The sequence below is a fragment of the Strigops habroptila genome, chromosome 5, assembly GCF_004027225.2.
Source record: "Strigops habroptila isolate Jane chromosome 5, bStrHab1.2.pri, whole genome shotgun sequence".
In the NCBI taxonomy this organism is placed as follows: domain Eukaryota; kingdom Metazoa; phylum Chordata; class Aves; order Psittaciformes; family Psittacidae; genus Strigops; species Strigops habroptila.
This window is the reverse complement of record NC_044281.2, coordinates 19905031-19928520: the sequence shown is the minus strand read 5'-3', so window position 1 is coordinate 19928520 and position 23490 is coordinate 19905031. Positions and strand designations below refer to the sequence as shown.

At 38.5% G+C, this 23490-nt stretch overlaps 1 protein-coding gene across 1 annotated transcript; it reads left to right on the top strand.

Annotated features, from left to right (window-relative positions):
• Positions 1 to 719: 719 nt before the first annotated feature.
• LOC115608565 (cytochrome b reductase 1) lies at positions 720 to 15738 on the top strand. The gene is given in 6 exon segments (XM_030487548.1): positions 720 to 943; positions 10753 to 10818; positions 10821 to 10905; positions 11114 to 11252; positions 11255 to 11383; positions 11386 to 15738. Coding segments are annotated over 6 exon segments (642 nt in total). The 5' UTR covers positions 720 to 756; the 3' UTR covers positions 11422 to 15738.
• Positions 15739 to 23490: the final 7752 nt, after the last annotated feature.

Below are 23490 nucleotides of genomic sequence, written 5' to 3'. Positions count from 1 at the left end.
TGGGCCTTTCCATACTGTTGGAATTGTCTTAAAGTTTGTATGCTCCCTTTCTTAGCTAGTGGACGTTTGATATGTTTGACGCTATTTAAACAGAACAGTGCCCAAATACTCCTGCATGCTTAGGCCAGAGTCCATATATGAAACTGGTTAGTATCTGGTTTACATTTACAGCACTCACTGAATCCACATGGAAGTAAAGGGGATGGTCATGATGGAACGCGTGCTCCAAGTGCAGTCCATCAGTGTCTTTAAGCGTGCTCCTGCTCTGCACTTTCTGTATGCTCTGTCTGCCTCTTTATCACAGTAACGTTCCTGCTTTATCTGTTAGTGCATATGGCTGTGCTGGCTTATGTTTATGGCAGGGAGAGCTGCGGGGCCGGTGCCCTGGCCGGGGATGGGCTGACGCTGAAGCGTCTTTCTAAAGCGGAGTTTTGAAAGTGAGGGAGAGAAACTCTCGGCAACTCTGTGAAAAGTGCTTAGAAAAAGAACCCAAATCCCCCAAAACAAGCCCCCAAAACCCAAGCAAGACCCTCCTCGTGAAAGAGCAGTGCCGGGACCGCGGAGGGTCGATGTCCCGAGGCCCGGCCGGGCGGAAGGGCGCGGAAAGTCGCCCTGCTCCCGCCCCGCCGGGCGGGCACCGTGTCTCGGGGCGGCACCGCCCGCCGCTCCACCGGCCCGGGCCCGCACCCGACCCCGCCCGGCGGCCCGCCCGGCCCCTCCTTCGCGGAGCTCGCTGCCGTGCACGGGGCTCGGAAGATGGAGGACTACGGGCGGTTCTTGACGCTGCTGGTCTCGGCGCTGCTGGTCGGCTTCGTGTCCGTAATCTTCTCCCTAGTCTGGGTCTTCCACTACCGCGAAGGACTGAGCTGGGACGGCAGCGCAGGGGAGTTTAACTGGCACCCCGTCCTCATCATCACCGGCTTCGTCTTCATCCAGGGCATCGGTGCGCCAAGGGCCCAGGGCTGGCACGGCGGGGGCCGGGGCGGGGCGAGGCGGAGCGGCAGGGAGGCGCGGGGCAGCCGGGGCTGCGTGGGGCCGGGGCTGCGGGGCGGCGGGGAGCGGGGCGCAGCCGCCGGGGTGGCCCGGGGCCGGTGACAGCGGGAGCGCCGCAGCCCGCGGTTTACGGGCCGGAGCGGTTGGGGGAAGCCAGCGCTCCCCGAGAAGGGACAAAGAGGCCCTTGTAATAAGCCAAAACTGCTATGTGGGTTTTTTCTGCAAGCACTTGTTTACCCTGGCCTGGGGTTGCCTTGCACTTGGAGTAATGCTTGCGAGCTGTGTTTTCCTAGTCAGCCTGAATTTATGCAAGTTGAGAATTGAAATGCCAGAAATGCTGCCCTAGGAAAGTTTCTCGCTTTTGGCTCCCTTGCTTTTGGCTCTCTCCCGTGTCCCCGGAGGAGAAAGGAAAGTTCAGTACCACTGAAGCTAGATCCAGGAACGGGGTTTGTGCCAGAGAAAGCGTAAGCATCGTTAAAATGCAATTCATCAGCCCAGACTTAGTGTAAATCATTTTGGAAAATATACCTTTTAAATCCATTCTTATTCTTTTGCCTAAATAACATACAGTGATTATGATGCAGTGGGGTTTTGGTTTGTTTTGGGTTTTTTTTTAATAGAGTGTATGAACTTTCAATTGCATAGAGTTCAGCCTTGGATTGACTGAAATGTTTCCCATTACACTTAACAACATGAACAGTATGTTAGGTCTTAAGTGCAAGGGTTGTCCCTCGAGGCCAAGAGGGATACTGGAGTTTGAACTGTGTCTTTGCTGTTAGCGACATTGGCTAATTCCAAGAAAGCAACTAAATTAGACACACTGCAGTGGAAAAACTGGACGTTTTCGAAAGAAAAATACAATGCTGTCAGTAAAGTTAAAAAGCAGATAATGATAGAGCACCACAGAGGTGCTTATCTAATAGCTTGTGAATATATTTAAACTAGAGCTAAACATTGCAAAAATAAGGGCACTGGACTGTACCTTAAAAATTCTTGTCAACTTATGCTAATGGCATTAAAACTAATGGGGAAATTTGACGGAGAAAAGAGCTTCCAACAGAAATTTTTCATAAAGTCAGTGACAAAGTTCTTGTAGCTTCGACATGAAGACAACTAAGTGAAACACTAATAACATGTCCAAGAAGGGCAAAGAAATTCTGCAGAGCAGTGGAAATTCTCCCACAGTTTTACCACTGACTTTTGGGGCGAGAGGATGGGGAAGATTTTACTGTTCGTAAGTAACGAAGAACCTCTGGAGACTTACAGTTGAAATGTAAGCAGGAGTATTTTTTCTTTGAAATAGAAGATAAACTCGAATTTTGTCTAGACAAACTTAAAATTTCAGTTTTAATAACCTTATTTATATTTCTTTCACTGCTGAAAGATATACTGCATCCAGCCAGCCAGAAAACTTGTCCAGCACATCCAGACATTCATTCCAGTGGAACATGTTGTTTGCATCACATGAGTGCTTGCTCGCTCTTCGGCAGGAGCCCAGCCAGTCAGAGGCCGGAAGATGCAGGAGGAGCGGGTGGCTGTCTAGTTCTGGCTATGAAGGGAATGTTGTGATTTGAACATACACTGCATGCTTCATTTTTTCAATGGGAGTGGGATGTGTTTGCAGCTTTGTGGCTTCAAGTTACAAATTACTATTGAGCAATAAGCAGTATTTTGAAGTTGTTTTACACAATATTGCTCAATAGGAAGTGTAATTTCAGGCTATAAATAAGCAATGAGAAACGCCCGGTGACTTCACTAAGATCTATACTACTTACTGTGATCAAACTGCTGCTGTTTTTATATAAGCATAGACTTTTTGAAGAAAATAGGGGGAGGTTTTCTGCAGCTTTTTCCTATGCATTGTTTTTATTCCTCTGAAACTCGTTTTTTCCCAGTGCCACAGAGTAAGGATGTCGACTCAAGTCTTGTGTAGATAAGGACATGTGTAAAGTAAATAGAAGTTTACCATAGCTAAAAAAAAAAAAAAAAAAAAAAAAAAGGAATATAGACAAGGAAATCCCATTCTATAACAAAAAAAAGTAAAGTTGGAGACTGAAGAAGTATTGCAGTAAATCAGTCAGATGAAATATCAACAGATAAGCTACCATTGTGAATCTGATTCAAACTGGGCTGACAGAAGTTTGCCACTGACTTCAAAGTAATTTGGAGAGACTGGGGAATAGGATACCTCTGCACACACACAAGCAAAGAAGTCTTTAAGTAGTTAAAGCAGAAGGGAGTAAGTTAGTAAATATCTTGGTTAAATTTGTGTGAAGGATTTGAAATAATAACCAAATCAACTATTTCTTGAGTTCATTAGTCTATACAAAGGATAGAAATGTTGTATTGTTGGTCTGTAGGGGGTAGAAAGGATGACTATAATAATGTGCATATTGGGAAGTAGATGTGCCCTGATAAAAGTGTTGCACATCTCAATCAAATGAAAAAGCTGTAGGCATGTTAATATTAGTACTTATTATTTGTGGATCAGGTGGATCATTTACTTATAGACAAATGATACCTAACAAAACACTGTCAGTGCACAGTAATTGTCCAGATGATTTGCTACACTTAAAGTGGGAAAAACAGAGGCAGTAGAAGTCTGTGTGCATATTAGTACACATTTTTTTAAAGGAAAATGGGAAAAAAACATGAGGGAAAAGTGAGTTTTAAGAAGGGCTTGAAGGAATAGTAGTATGATAGAATGGATTAAATAAATAAATGAGGAATCCTGTCTTATTTCACACGTGGAAATGTTGAACAGTGACTGTAGACACAGGGCATGCTCCAAAGGAGTATTTTGTACTGGTTGGTTTGAGCCAGCTCTGGCCCTTGTAATAAACTGAATTAACTCAACTAGCAGAAAACTAACACCCACCCGGCCACCCCAAGTACATTTTTTTGCTGGAATAGAAAGTTGGATTGCTGCACAAAAGGTCTCTGAAGGGCCTTAGATGGGAGAAGGGAGATGGTGGGCAATGTGCAAGAGCAAGGAGAAGGACTGCAAATCTATTTTAAAGTAAGCATAGTCTTTCATTGTGAAATCACACCTAAAGATAATGCTTTCTCTGAGTTATCTGACAAATCTCTGCTTCAAACATAAAAAACCCCATCTGTTCAAAGGGAATGTAGCTAATTGCTAGAGTTTCTAATATCCAGTGGGCTGCAGACTTCTCAAGAACTGGAAAGGCAAATTACTTCTGAGCTGTAAGGGTCTCATCGCAGGCAACTTGTGAAGAGGCAGCTTTCTTGATGAGCTTAGTTTGAGTTGTTTGAAATCATAAATGGGCACTTGTTGATTCTGTGTTAAAGTAGTTCCAAAAAAATCTGCTGGGCATTCAGAACTTGCCGAAGGTAAGCAACAGGATCAGCCAAGAAGGAGCAAGAGAGGAAATGGGAGGAGTGAAGAGGAACATTCCTTTCCAGCACCCCAGTGCACTCACGGAACCACACTGTGTGCCTTCTAAGGTGGAAGGCATCTCATGAGCAATGCATGACACCTCCCCTACAGCACGTGAAGCATGTGCCAGTCAGAAGTACTAGAGAGCTAACTCTAGAATTTTGCTTTGTACATTTGGCAAAGAACAGATGTCACACGCCACATACAGGATATTGCAAGATCACTCAGCCCTATGTGACATGCTTTAAAATCTGAGCTCAAAACAGGAGTGAGATCGGGGTGAAGAAGCTGTGTGTAAGGATGCCTAGACTGTCACCACTAAAAATGCTCTTAACTGTGTATGTGCTTTTAACCCAGGATATTTTAATCTTGAGATCAAATTACACATTGAGTCAGTTCTTAAGAGTTTGCACCACTGAAAGCAGAATCTTCCTCCTCTTCCTCCCTGCTTTGCTCCCCAGATTGTCTTGCTACCTCCTGCCTGTCAGAAAAGTACCAGTGAGGACAGAAGTAAGGGAACAAAAGTAGTGATGGGGAAATTGGGCTGTGTCTTTTCACAGTGATAAAGTCAGATCTGCTTAAGTTGCAATGTATAACCTCACACAGAGTGGAACGAGGACTGAACCAAATCGCGCTATCGTGCATACATCCTGGGCTGTGGCATGTAACATGCTAATGCATGGTATTGTTGACAAGTGTCCAAACCATCAGACTGTATTCCTTGCTTTTCTATCATACTGCTTATGGGAAACAGCCCAGATAATTCATGGCCCAGAGAGAGATCTGAGACTGAGTGACTAAGGAGTTTGATAGTGATTTTGGAAGTTAACTGTATGACAGCACCTTATGCGCCAAAGAAAAATGTTATCCAAAATTCTAGGCTGACTAGACCCTCTGAGATCAAAGACTGAGAACTGAGACCAGGACCTATGAACATCAGTTTACCTCAAGACATTTAGAGTCCAGTACTCTACTGCACTTGGAATAAATTTTTGACAATACTATGGCCATATTATAGATGGGCAAGGAGGAGGATTTACTGGGAATATCCTCATGGGGATGTTCGGGGCCTTTTGGCATACCTACTTTACAAAATTAGAAATCATAATCATTAGAACCAAGTTAATTAACCAATAGCCTGATGCAAGCAATTATTTCAATGTTAACAAGATATAAGACTACCTTTACAAGATATAAGATATCTTGTAAGATATAAGATATCTTTATATACAAGATATAAGACTAACTTTGAGAAGTGTTGAGGTGATCATAAGCTTGCTGTGCCGAGTTATACCTGTGTCATATAGATCGATGTTGGCAAACCGTCTTAAAAACAAGGCTTCTATCTTGATATTGTAGGATTTACTACTGCTACTTTTTAAAAGTAGAAAGCCAAGAACTACCTAAGTGCTGCATATATTTAAGTATTCTAAGGACACTTTCATTCAGTATCACATTTTCACACGGTATGTCAAAGCATACATTGATTTAAAATCTGATCATAGTCTGGAAATGTCACCTGTGAACAGTGTTTTCTTTGTGAATCACTTAGTGCAGTGCTGTGTTTCCTGGCACGCATCCAAGTGGAAAAAAAAAAAGTGTAAACAGAACTTTGAAATTAATTTGTCATTTATTATTACTCAGCACAACACACAGCATAAATATTCTATTTATTTTCCATAACCTATGCTTTTTGCATAAAATCCCTAGGGTTATGGAGAAGTATGAGTCAGGCACATGAGAATCGCTTAAGTAAATTCTTAATCTTTGCATTCATCAGGTCATACTTTTTTTCTTCTGGGCACATCTATTTCTTAATGTTTGGAAACAGGAACTGTTTAAAACCCTGCATATGTTCTTACTGCTTGTTTAGTTATAGCTAATTATATATAAAGATTTGAATGTAATTTACTAAGTAGAACCTTAAATGAGATGTGATGAATCAGATGAATCGAGATCAGGCTCCATTTGCGTCAGGCAAGACATTATGAATGTCGGCATCAGCCTTTATTGGTCGGGGTGATCAGGTGTCCTCAATAATAATTTGTCCACTGTTATCTGGATATACTTATGTGCTGTCACGCATGCAGAATTATTGCCTTGTAATCAGAAGTGCCTGGGGCTTCAGTGGTGTAATCTGGCCTGTGTGTGTCTCCTGTGGAAGCACTTGTCATAGAACAGGGAGGGCAAGTTGTGGCAAGGACCTGGAGGAAAGAGTTTGGCAAGAATTAGCTCTAGGCCAAGTTATTCTTACGGACTGTTTGGAGTTAGATCACTAGATTTTTTTTTTACTTGGTTTGTTCAGAGTGGACAAAACACTGTTGCTGGAGTTATTAATGCAATACAGGGCAAAAACCTCCTTACATTCATCTAACAGTGGCAGAAGAGTTGCAGCTGCCAAATCCTTGTGTCTTTTAGAGTAGTTATGATTCCCTTATGCCGAGTAGTGTTTTCCCATTTGAAGTAGTCCTATTAATATCATAGAATCATTAGAATGATTAGGTTTGGAAAGGACCTTAAGATCATCCAGTTCAACCCCCCTGCCATGGACAGGGACGCCTCACCTAGACCATGTCACCAAGGCTCTGTCCAACTTGGTCTGAACTGCCAGGGGTGAGCATTCACCACTCTTTGGGCAACTTATTCCAGTGCCTCACCATGTATCAATGTAATAAATAACAATGTAATAGATAGTCATATAAATATCTACCCAATTAGAGATTAGCATTATCAAAGTTAAGTAAAGAGAATAAATATTAAAAAATAATCTTAGTACTTTCTCAGTAGGTAGTCTTCCGATATAAGAATTAGCCCTATTCTCCAATCTGACTAGTAGCAAAAAAATCAAAATCCTATGCAGAATCCCTGTTAGATCAATCTAAGGAATAAAGGAAAAGACAACACAAGAGTTGTTTACTGTTCTTTTTGAAACATACTTAAGTTTGGGTTTTTTTTAAATTGGGAAGAAAGCTCCCTAAAAGCTATATTTAAGATTCAGTTGCTATTTGTGTCATGGTTTAAGCCCAGCCAGTAACTCTGCCCCACACAGCCTTTTGCTCACCCGCCCCCTTTCCCAGGGGGATGGGGAGGGAATCAAAAGAATGTAAAACCCACAGTTGAGATACGAACAGTTTAATAGCTAGATCAAGTAAAATGTAGAGATAATAGAAAGGATACCAACATAACAGTAATGATAAAAAAGGAAACGACAAGAGAAGAAATGAAGCTCAGAAAACAAATGATGCTCACCACCTGCTGACTGATACCTAGCCCAACTGAGCAGCAAATCAGTTCTTTCCGGGTAACTCCCTCCATTTTACATACTGGGCATGACATGCTGTGTTATGGAATAAGCCTTTGACTAGTTTGGGTAGGTGTCTGTCTCTGCTCCCCTCCCGGCTTCGTGTGCCCCTCCTCACTGGCAGAGCATGAGAGACGGAAAAGTTCTTGACCAGGGTAGGCATTTATTTAGCAACAACTAAACATAGGTGTGTATCAGCACTGTTCTCAGACTAAAGCAAACACAGCACTGCACCAGCTACTAGGAAGAAAGTAACTGTTACAGTGAAACCAGGACAATTTGGAATATGCTATGCTATGTGTAGGAGAAAAAGCCTTTTAATAGACTTTTTTAGAGCATTAAAGTTGGATTTTGCTGTATATTTACAATGGAACTATGTGAATGATGCATGATTACTAAAATCTGAGAGAAGTTATCCCATGAGGCATAAAAATCTTGTTTCTGTTCTTTCTTCAGCTATTATTGTGTACCGGTTGCCCTGGACCTGGAAGTGCAGCAAAGTCCTAATGAAGTTCATACATGCTGGATTAAATACCATAGCTATGATTCTTCGCAACTTGTTTCTATGGTAGCCGGTTTGAATACCACAATGCCAGTAACATTCCTAACATGTACAGTCGCACAGCTGGATCGGGCTGGTTGCTGTTATATTTTATTCTCTCCAGGTCAGAATCTAACTGTATTTATAAAAGTTGATAAACTTGAAGAATGTATTGAGCATTCAGGTACAATAGGGCCCTCACTAAAACACTATAACTTCTCGGAATACCCATTTTACATTCTGTGATTTGGCAAATTAGCAATGTGCAAATAGAGGATCCTTGACTACAAAGAAAAAATGTATTTTAAAGCATATTTTGTTTATTTGCTGGGATAATGGCAGTTTATTTACTATTCATTATACGTAGTGTGTTTCTAACTCTATAAACTGCTGAAGTTAAAGCAAATTATTGGTTGTTGGCACCATATTTAAATGCAGTCAGGGATTTTACTAAGGCAGTCTCAAATGAAGTAACTGGTTTTCCTTTCTTTAGAGCTATCATGATTTTAAGTAGTCACTTCTTGGCCTCAAGACCTTTGTTTATCCCGAGAACAATGCAGGCAGTGCAGATTGAAAGGATGTAACATCTGAATGAGCTACTACTGGCTAACTGGTTTTCCTGAATCAGCAAAACTTTGATAAATGCTCATGTGCATGATTTGACTGCTCTATTGACAGAGAATTAGAGTTGTTATAATATAAAAGAGCTACTATGGTTTGCTTTGGCATAGAACAGGAGCAGGCATGCCCTGACATTTAGTGTACACATATAGATGTGATGTTTCTGCATATATGTTCTGAATTCCCTATATGTGTTATTACACTATGAAATTTATTTTGTTCCTACAAATTGTGACTCTTAATATTTTTGCAAAACACCTGAAAGAAAAAAAATAAGACTTTATTATTGGTGATCAAGCACAGAAAATCCCTAGCTGAGGAATTGGGTTCTGGCTTTATCCTTCACTGCTCAGGCTAGCAATACAGGAAATAGGTGTTGAAATAGTGGTTTTAACACTTAGAAAAAAGAAAGCATATTGCAGCATTGTCAAGTATATTCTTTATAGTTGAAAAACAAATAAGAATGAATATGAAGTGAATAAGAAGGAAACAATGTTAAGGTTTTCCTTGTTCTAGTTAGTAATGCAGTTATTTCAGGGAAATCTGTGCTGCCACTACACTGGGTATTCATCATTTTTTCTAATTGGTTAAGAAAAGAACTGTGAATAAGAACTCAATTCTGATTTTCATTCTGCTACTATAAACATGCTCTGTGGCACTAATGCCTTGCCTGTCTCATCAACAGAACTGTGGTGTTACTTCCTCCAAACTGGAATGTAAGTCTCCAATCAGAGACTGCTGTTTGTTAAGGGATTGAGCACTATTGTTAAAATATAGTCATAAAGTCTCTGTTAATAGAGAAGACGCATGTCATTTGCCAGAAATGGCATGTCAGTCTCAAAACCAAATAATTATTGAGGTGGTGGCTCGCATAATGCTATACCTACAGAACAATAGTGCAAATGTACTGTATTTAAGCCAAATGTTATGTTACTGACAGTATAACACAAGGACATAAATTTAAGAACAGGGCAGAAACGTAAGCTGGAGATTGGCTTTTGGGAAGCAATGTGTCTGGAAAGTACTCAAAGATGACATGAAGCTCAAAATGAATTCTCATGATGCTGTGAAAACAAAAAGTAAACTCTAGCAAGAGATTATCTTAACCTTCATATATGGCATTAATGAGACTAATATGGAATTCTGTGGAATACATTTTTTTTAAATGTAAAAGAAAAAAAAGGGCAAAGAAAAACTGGAAAGTAAATTGAGAGCTGGAAAAACTGTCTTCCAGTGAAAGACTTAAAAAGCTTCAACTGTTTAGCAGATCTAAGCAAGATTAAGAGGGGACTTGATTATGATGTATTAAAAGCTTCCCAGGGAGAAAATACCAGCTCTTTAATCTAGCATGGGAAGAAAAAACAAGGACTAAAGACTGGAAGTAAGATGAACATACAAATTCATGCACTATTTCTAATTTAGCAACAGCGGTGTTAATGGTACAACAAACTAAAGAAGGGATGCAGCCTCAGTAATGAATGGGCAAGCCTGCGACTCAATCCATGTGACATGATGGTTATCTTCTGTCAACAAAATTAGTGCTAATGGGAGGACTCATGTCCCATGCTAACTTCACCACCACCCACACACTGAAAATTGTGTTTCCAGTCACTTACTCTGGTTGCAGTTTTTGCATTACCCAATAAGTCTGGACACTGACATTAGGTGGATTATTTATAAAAACGTTTCAATGTCTGCTTCCCAGGTGCTAATCCAGAATTTTTGCTTTGGTTTTGAACAGAAAACACATTCAGAAATAAAAATGCCAATTCTTTTCAAATTTGTGCCCTGATGACATCTCAAAAATGGAATCTTTATGGTGATTTTTAATTCTGCTTGAGAAGTTCACCTTGTTCTCCCCACATAGGTTTAACTATGAATCTGTTTTGTGTTTAGCTTTTCTTTGGTTTCGCTGTCTTTCTGCTCCCTTTTGCTCCAGTTTCTCTCCGGCAGGCAGCCATGCAATACATGTTTATTCGGGTCTTACCATCTTTGCAACCGTGATTGCAACAGCTCTCATGGGATCACAGAAAAGCTTATATTTTCCTTGTAAGTATTTTTTTTATTTATTTGGTTTATTAACATTATTCACTGCAAACTCTACTTCCATTTGCACACAATAATAACCAGTCAAGTATTGCAACATTGTTTCTTTTGCCTTTGCTTTGTTTTAAAAAGACCTCCTACTACAGGAAACTGCTGTTTCTAGACCAGGATTGTCTGTAAAACAACTACCTTTCTTTTTTATCTTCCAAAGGCGCAGTAATCCTGCGTACAGTGAATCCCACCAGAGGCAACTTTTGTCAATTGTCCTTGGTCTTTTGCTTGTCATATTTGGTATATTTATTTTGTGGATGGCAAGCAGGCCCTATTGGAAGCGTCCCCCAGAAGAGAATGCTTAAAACTCTGCTGCCCCACTGGAGGGACTCCTGAAGGCACAGAAGCAGAATCCGCGATGACAGACGGTGGCAATGCAGATAAATCTGATCTGAGGATCAATAGTGAAGCAGCCAGAAAACAAAACATTCAAAACTTGATGAAGCAGGCCAACGATCAACTATGTAAAGACAATACACAGAATAACAGTACTGTTATACTGCCAACCCGCCCCTCCCTCACCCTGTTTCCTTATGATTTAGTTATATTGATCATATAAATTAAGTTGTGGTTTTATTTTCTGTATGGCTTGCTCAAAGATAGTCAAGTTTTCTGCATATGATTTAAATTTCAGTAAGTCCCAAACATATTATATGGGTTCATGCTCAGACCTCATTTAAAAAATGAGAGTGTGAATGACATAACAGGAGAATCACGTAAATTGGAGAATGTTTTCCATATCACTTTCTTAGTTTAATGCTTATACCTCTTATAGTCATGACAAGTTAACAAGATTGAGACCTAAATATTGCTCTGAGTGATTTTGCATGTTTATGAATCAGGAGTCATGAAGCATATCTGACAGCAGAAGTTAGTTGGTCACACATAATTTTTCTGGTAATCTTCATGTTTTGAAAGTCCTAATTTCTCAAGTTGAGAAACCTTCTCCTCAGTAACTTCTAAGATTTTGAGGTAATTCGTTCCACTTAGCAGAGTGCACCATAAAAATGTTTGTCTTATTTGGAAAGATATAGGAAACACACTTAAAAAATATGCATCACTTAAACCAAGTCTTCCTTTTATCCCAGAAGGGCAGCATTTTCCTATCTTTATTTGATTGCACAGTTCTATTGATTTATGGCACTAGACTAGAAATTAGGAGCAGAGAAGAAAAGCAGAGAAGACTGCTAGCAGTCTCACAGAAAAAAGGATCTTGAAGTGAGAAATGTTTCCTCCAGGAAACAGCTGAGCTTTGCTGATTTGATTAAATGCTACCTGTTAACTGAAAAGCCAGTTTTTCGTTATCTTCACACTGGTGTCAAAATCATCACTGTCATGGGCATGTAAGACATATTTTTAGTCTATAAGCAAACTATATAAACTCTATGACTTTTTTATTTTGAAATTAAATTGTTAAATAATGCAGTTTGAACCTCTACTGGCACTTTACTTTATAGCTCTTCCTAGTAACCGGAGTATAATGTATTACGGTCATTTCATATTTTCACAGATATAAGCAATATTTTGTATTTTTTACTACTACAGAAGAATAATTATAGTAGATTATTTTGATTGCACATGCCCAAAAGGATGAACCTTTCTATTATAATCTCTTGTAAAAGCTGCAGAGCCCACTGCAAGTCCAAATTTACCACTGTTCATGTTGCAATATAGAACAGTTTCAGACAGCATATAATTTCCTATTTTTTTTTAACTACATAAATTTTTATCTACTTCAGCTTTTTTAAAATGTTTAAACACATTCAACTTTAGGAAAATATGCTATTTTTGTAGTTCAGTGTTGTATTAGTACAATTTTGATCATGAGTTCTTTTCGATCTTCACTTACAAGAAACATCTGTTATTTGATTTGTAATAACATGTTGATCATTTGGTGAATGCAGTATAGAAGCTAGCACAGTGAATTATTTGAAAAACTCTTCTGCAGTACCATTTGGTACTCAAGGACTACATCCTAGAGTTCTATGTTTTCACCTACATATGTTTGTGGATGGCTGGGACCCTACCTAGCATTGTGTTGAATTGTTTCATTTAAGAAAATGTCTGCTTTTAAATGCCTTAGTGTAAAACTCAGGTATGACAGGAGGAATACTAAACTATTGTGTGAGCACTCCTCCAGTCCCTCCATGAGCAATGGATCAGACAGCTTTTCCCCTGTTTTTCAAGTTCCACACAGTTACCTGTCTTCCCCAAAATTGTTCTGTGCAGCATCAGCATTGTCGTGGTTTAGACCCAGCTGGTAATTCAGCACCACGCAGTCGTTCGCTCACTTCCCTGACTCCTCCTGCTCCCAGTGGGATGGGGAGGATGTAAAGAACTTGTAAACCCCACGGATTGAGATAAGAACAGTCCAATAACTACAGTATAATACAAAACCACTAGTACTACCACCAGTAATAATAATAAGGGAAATAACATGGGAAGAAAATATAAAACTAAAGGGGAAAAGGGGAAAAAACCCAATGAACATAAGGGATGCACAATACAATTGCTCACCACCTGCTGACCAATATCCAGCCCAACCCAAGCAGTGACCTGATCCTTCCGGGTAACTCTCCCCAGTTTACGTACTGGGCAAGATGTGCTGTGGTATGGAATACCCCTCTGACTAGTTTGGGTCAGGTGTCCTGTCACTGCCGCCTCCCAGCTGCCTGTGCCCCTCCTCACTGGCAGAGCATGAGACTGAAAAGTCCTTGATCGGAGTAAGCATTACTTAGCAGCAGCTAAAACATAGGTGTGTTATCAGCATTGTTCTCAGACTAAAGCCAAACACAGCACTGCACCAGCTACTATGAAGGAAAAAAAACCTTACAGCTGAAACCAGGACAAGCATAAAATCCAAATAGTACTGATAGCAGCTTTCTCAGAGAAAAACAAGAGCACTTGTTTTACATTACGTTAGTGCTCAACTGACATGACCTGATTATGTTATGCATCCTATTACAATTACAAATTTATATATTGAACATTAAGTAGGAAGAGGGATTTGCAGTAGTTTCTGGAGAACACTAAACTCCGCTGTTGTCTTCTGATCTCATTATATTTTGCTCAACAAGCCTGCTTTTTGATTAAATCAGTAAGCATCTTACAGCTGGTGGATGCATGTTTAGTCTTTGTGAGAGATGCTCTATTAATACTTTTGAAGTATATCAGATTAAATGAATAAATGAACTCAGCTGTTCTAGTAATTTACTATGCTAGCTTTCTCTACACACACAGACAACAGCATTCTAAGTTGGTATGTACTGGCCTGTTACCGTGTCTCATCCACCTGTGAAAATGAGCTCTTTCAATCCTTGCCTAGTACCCAGTGTGTGGAAGGTAGTCACTTATCTAAGAACTGTTGTGGAAGAAAATGTCTAGGATATTGGGAAAAAAATCACAAAATCTGTGATTTCTTTTGTTATGGCACTAACTTGGATGTATTGAAATCAACAGCTTTTGGGTGAATGGTTCTATATGCTGTTAAAGTTAAGCTATAGTACCAGTATGTCTTGTGTTCTACGTTTTATTCCATGTACAGTTTAAGGTAATGATACTTGAAAAAGAATGGTGGCATTTCTTTATCCCTCTATTCTGATGATACAAAACTAACTGAAAATCAAAGCTTGGCAACCTTTTGAGGATACTCCGCCAGAGTATATTTTTGGTTTTCAACTGTGAGGTTAAATGTGATAGTAGAAACTCAGTGGGATCTGGAAGATTCCATTCTGGAAAATTATCATCATCAGTGGTTATCTCCTGTGTATGAGCTGTGGGCTTCTAGCTGCTTTGGTCTTTGGAAGGTCCCTATGAGATGCAATAGCTGGGAGCTCCTAAACCTTGCTCAACTTTGGAGTGTACAATTTAAAACAGATTCAACGTGCTATAGATTTTTGGCTTCTGTTCTGAACTGATTAAAAAGTTCTTTAAGTATCCTTGCAACATAGGAGGTTAGTTCAAGTCCTAAGTAAAAATACAAAGGACTTTGCTTTGGAGACCAATTTTCAGTGGGGGAAAAAACATATTCCCAAAGCTGCTTCTCAGAGTGGCCTTCCATTAACTTTCCTTTTGTGCAACTTTTCTTACATGTATTATGGGTAATAGTAGCCACATAAGAAATAAAAAAGTATATTTTCAAAGATATAAATGGAAGGTATAACTCCAGCTTTTTTATCAGGATTTTTCTGCATGTTTGGAAATCTTCTACATTGGTGTATTTACAGGGATATGATTGTAGAGCTCACATTCCAAGTCTGGATTCCTATAAAAACATATGAAGTTACAAAACCTAACATTAAAAGTGCTATCTTTTTAAGATGCCTGAAAAAAACATTAAATGTAATTACCTGCTGTCATGCAGTTCTGTGCACAGCAGCAGAACAGTGTTTTCTCCAACATTAATGAAACTGAGAAATGATGGTGCAAATTAGATTTTAAAGTTGAATGTACAGTAATTACTGTACACTACTTACTTCATGTAACCGAAAAGATTGCATATGATATTGAAAATAGGATATTGTAAATATGGATTACTTATTTACATGGATATTTTATTGAAAGACTAAAAGATATTGCCAAATTTTTCTGTTTCAGAACTCTTTCTTCTGCTTCTGTTTCAAAAAAATTCGCTCCTCTGTTTCAAACCGTTCACAAGAATCCAAAGAATTATTTTATTGTTTTGTTACTCGCGATACTTACTTGTAGATGAAAGCAAATGTTTAATTACAATGTCTATTTTCCTTATTCTTTTTGTATGTTAATAAAAATGGTTTTTCAAGCTTATGATGCCACTGAGTACAGCTTTATATTACGGTGCTAAAATACAACTTTCTAAATTTGGCAAAAGACCAAATTATTCTTCTGGTTACTTTTTGAAAACAGGAGGATAGTTGTACAAAATTTCTTAAACATTTCTTAACAGCAAATATTCCTGATGATCTTCGTGATGAAATTTATGTACTCTGTAGTGTTAGAAGGATAATTGGTATATAACAGAAAGTGAAGGAATTCACTGTAGAAAGAAAGAATCTGTATTTCACTTTCTGATCATAACAGAAGTTCCTCAGAGCAGTTGTTAGAAGGGAAAAAAACCATAAACTATCCTCAGTCATGAGATTGCCATAGCGAATAAGAGAAGATAATAAATTCTGATGTATGACATAATGCACTGTAAGATCCAGATACCCTCTGATATATAACAGCCAAACTGAATACAGAACAAAGGTTTTGACCCCATGGAATCTTCTAACCCAGATTTAACATCTGCACATCAAGTTACTCATCAATAGGTTATTGATAAGTAATATAAAATGCTATAAATGGCAAAACCATCTGTATGAACATATCTGTAACAAGTGAGAATTAAGGTATGTTCTTCAGCTTAGTAAGATTAATTACACTTCTAAAAGTGTAAAGCATAAACTGATTATTCCTGAATATCATACAGCTGTTGGATAAAACTTTCCAACATTGTCATTATTGTGGAAGAGTAAAATACACCATTACAATCATGAGAACAGCAGAAAACTTGCTGTATTCAAACTTGACAATTTCCCGATGCTGATAACTTCTCTTAATTGTCTCGTATAAGCTGGATTTTGGGGAGGAAGGTCTGGTAAAATAGCCCATATTTTTTCAATATGTTTATTATTACAAAATTCAATAAAATCTCAATTGCATCCACACTTGAAAGAGTGGACTCAAAATTTTGGCAGGAGGAGCGCATTTGTGTCGATAAGAGGTTTTTGTAAGAAGTTGATGGAACCCTTGTAGCTATGTACAGATTTTTGCATTGTGTTCTGATATGAGCAATACTTTTGATTTCTGTAAGACTAGTGGGCAGTTATGAAGGGTAAATTACTCTACAGGAAGAGATGGAAGTCCAGGTCAACAAAATGGATGACAACCACTCCAAGTGATATGGCTAACAGAAGAGAGGAGGAAAAGTTGAGAATATCCAGTTACTACTGTACACATATCAGAACTCTAAAAAATGACAAGGCCACAGCTAACTCTAACAGAATAAGTAAAAACGACTGGTATAAATTTCAATGAGCTCACGCATGTTTGCCAAATACGGTCATCACTGACTACTGACCAACATATGTTAGCTTGGGGCTTGAGTCTATGGCCATGTATACTGACTACTTGTGTCTCAAATTCCACCTTTCGCCTATCACCAAGTCAAGCAATAGCTATCAGATTGCAGTTGTGAAAATGCAAGCAATTTTTATTTAAATTTTCACTAGCATTTCATTCCAACAAAAAAATTTCCATCTAGTGGTACTCCAAGTCTGCAGGATATTATTAAATAGTGTCATTAATAAGATTTTCAAATATTTTTCTATCAGGTAATCCTTCTCATATGTGTATAGAAGCAGTAATCCACTAGGTGGCAAGCACTACCAAAGCGCCTTTGGCTGATGCTACTCTATCATTGCTTTAGATGATAAAATACGATGAGACATCTGCCTTAAAATAAAATTTAAAAGTTAGTAAATATAAAACACAGTCATATCAGAATTTATATATTTAGTTTTCTATTATTTTAAAAGCCCCATAAATCATTCTTTATTGTGCTCTACCTCAAATGTTAAACTCCTGTTTGTAACTTCTGTGCGAGTACAGCTTGGATAAAAGATACAAGGAGAACATAAGAGCATGAAAGTTTTGGGGTAAGCTCATATAAAAGATATGAAAGTAGTGAAAATTTGAAAGAAACAAGAACTTCCAGTACTTTTGCCATTTGATCTTGCAGTCTCACGTAAAATTTGACCTTGAAAAAGTGAACATTAGTGCCAGTTTCAAATAACCAAAAAGTTCTGCCCTCTGACACATGCTAGCAGCTTCTGTTCTGAATTTACCCTATTTGTGGATCCTGACTTTGTAAGCATGTTTTCTGATATATTCCACTGAACATACTAGTTTCAGTACTACTGAAAGTTACTTTGTACATGGTATGCTAGCAGTACTTCCTGATCTGACTTGCTTACGTGTCCTCTCAGGCTATATTGGAAGATACTTTGTTATACATGAATTTGGATGAACTGTTCTTTGCTACCAAGCAGTGGGACCCTGATAATGGCACTGCAAAAGCTTGGGAAGAATTTGCATATCCACGAGACTATAACTGTATAACCAAAAGCAGTTATTTGTCTCAGTGTTTGCATATGGACCTAAGCATTGCTATCCTATCCTCAAACAAATGAGGGAAAGTTCACAGGTGATCCCGTCAGTCAGCCATTCCCACACCAGCAGGGGTTCAAATCTCTCACAGTAGTGTTACTCCAATTTGAAAAAAAAGGTATCTTTGAGTAAGAGTTGCTTCCGGAGTTTTTAGTGGACTTCAGAGACAGTAGAGTTTGATGTTATTCCAATCTCCGACTGTGCCTGTACTCACTCTGTGCCTAATTTTTCTATAAAATCAAATATTCTGGCAGAGAATTACATGTAGTGCTTATTTGATTTTCTTCCTTCGTAAGCCCACGCCAGTCATCAGGGAGTCTTGCATACTCTGAGCCTCTTTGTAATTTTCAATTGTTACTCAGGTACTAACACAGAATGAACATAGGAACCTCTACCAGGGAATCTACACATGGCGTGAGCTCTTCACAGCAATGCCCAGGTCTCCTTCCTAAATTAAGATTTGCTTACAATCCTGTGCAAGTTCAGACATTTCTTCACATTTTCCCTACAAATTGCATTTTGCACCTACTAACCTTAAGCTTTCCAAGCCACTGAGTTACATTGCTCCACTTACTAAATAACATGTCTTTCTTATTCCCAGCTCCCTTCTCCAGTTCTTCTAAGGACATTTTATTCCTAACTTGGTATTCCCCAAATTTCTGCTCTAGCAAACAAAATCTTTATATCTCTGAGTACCTTTTATCTGTTTTATAACTCAGGTAATCATTACCTCATTTTGGGAAGGGCAAGTCAGTTTAGTATGAGTAAGACAGTTGCTCCTAATGCCTAAAAGGACTAACTCAGCCTGAAGTAAGCTCTTGTGGGATGTAATAACTGGATACAAAGACATTCTGTACATTAGTCCAATACGTACAAATTCAGATCATATTACAAATCACACTTTTAGTTTTATTAACATGTTTATATGATACTTATTTATATTATACTTAGTTTTCTTTTGCCTATCTCTAAATATTTAAAATACTCCTGACTCCTGATCAAATTACTAGTAATATTTTTGAATATATAGGACTGTAATAATAAAGAATACTGTGGGATTTTGATCTAATATATTGAATTTCCAATTAAAAATATTTTTGTGGCTTTAGAGTCAGTCTGTATGTAAAATATATATAAAATCCATCCCACCAGCTACATCCAACAATTTTTGGTTACTTTAAATCCATCATTTGAGGTCTGGCTCATTTTGAGAGAAGACAGCTTGCACAGCCTCTGTGCAAAACAGTAAGAAAAGCAGAAACTTCAGCTTCTTCATAGATTTGTTTATTCAGAAAGAAGCTTTGAAATAAAAGGATTTGAAAGGCTGGCAAGCTTGCTGAACTGCGATTGTTATTTTTTGAAGGCATATTATCTTAAAAATTACAAGAAAACCTTAGTGCTTCTAATGAGTAGAACTCTTTAGTTTTGAGAGAAAATAAATAGAAGAGTTTGAGAGGTTTTTGGGAGGTTTGTTTTGGGGGTTTTGTTGGGTTTTTTTTCCCCTCCTGGGGCTGCCTGTTGCTCTTAAGTGGAAGTTTCCTGCTGATTTGACTTTTTATTCTGCTGTGAGACTGATGCCAAGATTTACATGATTGCTGTGGACAGGAACTGGTTTTAGCATAAGGAAGATAACTGCTTTTCCCCCAGGGAGAGAGAGAAAAGGGAGAGAGAATGGGGCACACAGACATTATTATCTGAAGCTATATTCTTGGTCGGTTATTTTATTCAGTCTCTATTTTAGATTACGCTGCAAACAATAAAAGGCAGGAAGGCTACTGGCCTTAAGCCAGGAACACAGATAACCAAAGAAACTATCTGTGCTTTAATGCAAATGTCCAACTATAATGGAAGCAATATATTGTTTTTACATAGAGCTGACCACAGTGCACCTTGTAACATATGTGCAATTAAGAAAAACTGTCATTAGAATTTGCCAGGTGGAGATCTGCATTATATGCAAGGTCCTTTAGAAAACGGTGACTGTAGAATTGTGTATCATTACAGTTATTTTAGCAATTCATTGTCTGTATAGTCTTCTGCGCATTCGTTGATTTTGTATCTCATGCTCTGAATGTTAAAAGAGGAGGCAAGATTTTTGCTTGTAAGGCAGACTTGTGTAACATGAAATCATTTACAGCCAGTTTTTAGACTGTTGTCTTTTGTTAACCTACAGTACCTATGGAAAATGCAATGTTTTCAGATACTGAAATATGTTTGCACCACAATGCAGGGAACTTCACAAGCAAAGCAAGACTCCACAGTAAGCAGACAATAAATACTGATGGCAGAAAGCAGTTTGAGGGAGTTGAGCACTGAGAGGGTATAGGTTTTCAAATGGAATTATTAACAGACCATTTAACAACATTTTAGCATTTTTTCTAATTATGTCATATACACTTAATAAATAAAATTTAATCCCATAACTAGTAATTAAACAAATGAGAAATAAATATTATCTTCTTGGTCTAAAAGTTTAAATTCAGTAACTGGAAGATGGTATCGTATTGCCAAGTTAAATATTCTGGAGTTCCTGAGCTAGATATATATAATAGAAAAATGGGTAAGAATTCCCATTATTGCCTTTTCCTTCAGTTACTTGCATGGACAACAGTTTATCCTGACATTAAAATCAAATCATCTAACTAGAATGGCTGATTTTACGTTTTTGTGTCTTGTTGATTGCAAAGTTATCTCATGAAATTTAGCTATATAAGGATAACTGATCCTTCAATTAAATTCTGCCTGCTGCAGTACTAGTTCTGCTGCTACAAAATAGCATATTTGAGATATTCAGTTATTACCTGTAACATTGTTAAAGGGCATTTCTTGAAAAAAAAAAAGGTGTCATCTTAGCGACACTGATAATAATTGCTTAGTATTTTTGCATATGCTAAAGATTACCTTTAGTAACAGTGTTTCTTGAATGGAAATTTTAGCAAAACCTTGAATTTGGAGTATATACACAGGTTTCCTGGAGTTTAGAAGTTCATCTGAGCAATTGCTACTACCCGAACTCTTAGTGAACCTTCTATTCTACCATGACTCCTCTGAACACAGGATTATTTTGAAGAGAAACCTAATAACCTGATACATACCTACAAAATTACCACAAGGGTTACTCATTAGCATTGATGTATCTTCAAAACCATTTTTATTTTCAAAACATGGTAAATTGAGACTTGGTTTGGGGTTTGTCGTGGTTTAAACCCAGCCGGTAACTCAGAACCACGCAGCCACTCACTCACTGCCCCCCTTCTTCCTCCCCCCGCTCCCGGAAGGATGGGGAGGAGAATCGGAAGAATGTAACTTCCACAGGCTGAGATAAGAGCAGTCCAGTAACTAAGCTATAATACAAAACCACTACTGCTACCACCATAATAATAACAATAAGGGAAATAACAAGGGGAGAGGATACAATTGCTCACCACCCGCCGACTGATACTCAGCCCGACCCGAGCAGCGATCTGGCCTTCCAGGTAACTCCCCCCAGTTTGTATACTGGGCATGACGTGCTGTGGTATGGAATACCCCTTTGGCTAGTTTGGGCCAGGTGTCCTGTCTCTGCTCCCTCCCGGCTTCTCCTCCTCCCTGGCAAAGCACGAGACTGAGAAAGTCCTTGGTTGGAGTAAACATTACTCAGCAACAACCAAAAACATCGGTGTTATCAGTGATGTTCCCAGACTGAAAGTCAAAAACACAGCACTGCACCAGCTACTAAGAAGAAGAAAAATGACTGCTGTAGCTGAACCCAGGACAGGGTTTTACACACACACACACATCCCCCTTTTAGGATGAAGCGATGACATGGAGTTCTCTGTTTCAAAACTTATTATTTATGTTTTCCTACTTCCTCCTGTGTCACATTTGACTTTAATTTCTCTTTCATGGGGAGGAGAGCACTATGGGAACAACTAGTACCTTATTTCTCCCATCTCTGTTTTCCATGGTTGGCTAATCAGATTTCTAATGATAATTCAGGGCAAGAGGTCTTAACAGGAAGTTCAGAGTGTGTGAAGTCCAGCTCCTGTGAACTGTTTTGACCTCCTACAAATCACAGGTTGTAGGCCTTTAATCAATAGTTCCCGTATCAGTTTGGAAATCGTGCCTCAGGCACACTGAAGAAAAAAAGCAATTAAAGAATTTAGATGATAGAATATTTCTCCTACGCTAAATACATTGTTTCAAATTGTAATAAATAAAACTTTTTTGAAGTACCTAATTAATATTTTAATTTTATCTACCTTCTACATTGATCATTGGATTTTACGCTTTTATCTGGTAACTAAAGTATACTCTACTACCAGCTGGTTTCCTTCTATACAGGTATTTATAATTATGACCAAGACAACTCACTATCTTTTCTATGAAGCTAAATGGAGAGTCTGTCAAAAAGGCAGACTGTAAGGAATAACATGGTCATCCTTCTGTCCAAAATGAAAAACCCACCTCACAAAATTGACAACCTTATACAGGGCTATAACTAAGCTAAAATCTTTAATAGCTTAAGCTTGGGCTTCTCAGTGCTAGCTCAAACTGTCACCATATTCAATATGTTCCAACAGAGTCCAGCAGGCTCAGTGCAGAGGCAGAGCAAGTTCACATTTATTCCTGCAAAATACAATATAAAACTATCCTACATATGACAAAGGCGAGTTTAGGACTCTCAGAAATTTTCATAATTTCAGCTGAAAAAGAAAGTCTTTTTTAGTTTTGTAAGAATTTGGAATAAAACTGACTTTTGTAACACGATATCAGGTCACTCTCTTGGCCATTTCATGCGTTCATATGGTTCAGTGCAGGACTGAGTCAAAACTACCAGCAGCTGACAGCACTTCTTTGCCTCAATTCTTTTCTACACTTGCAGCAGAAGTCAGTGAGAAAGGAGAAAATGCCAATGAAAAGGAAACCGTAAATGTAACTATATATACACCACGTCAGTGGAAAACACTTAGAAACATAGTGCTTTCCTATAGAACATGGGAAAAAAAAAAAAAGTCAAAACTCTAAAATATATGTGCAAACTGGATTTCAAGCAGAAAACCAGAAGTCTTGCTGGCAGCTTCCCAGCTTTCCAGACTGCTGCTGCTTTATTACCTGAGTCCTATAGAGCTATTTTTGCAAAACGACAAGCACATTGCACCTATACTTAGTAAGAAAATATAGATTAATATATACTGCAAGAATACTTTCAAGAATACTACTTCATGTTGTTTCATACTGCGTAAAAAATACCTAGGAGGTAAACATGAGTTTGTAAAAGCATATAATGCCTTCTTCCACTACCACTGTCATCTGTATCAATCATCTGTACAACCAGAAATTTAGAGATAACAAATGATGCTGTATCAA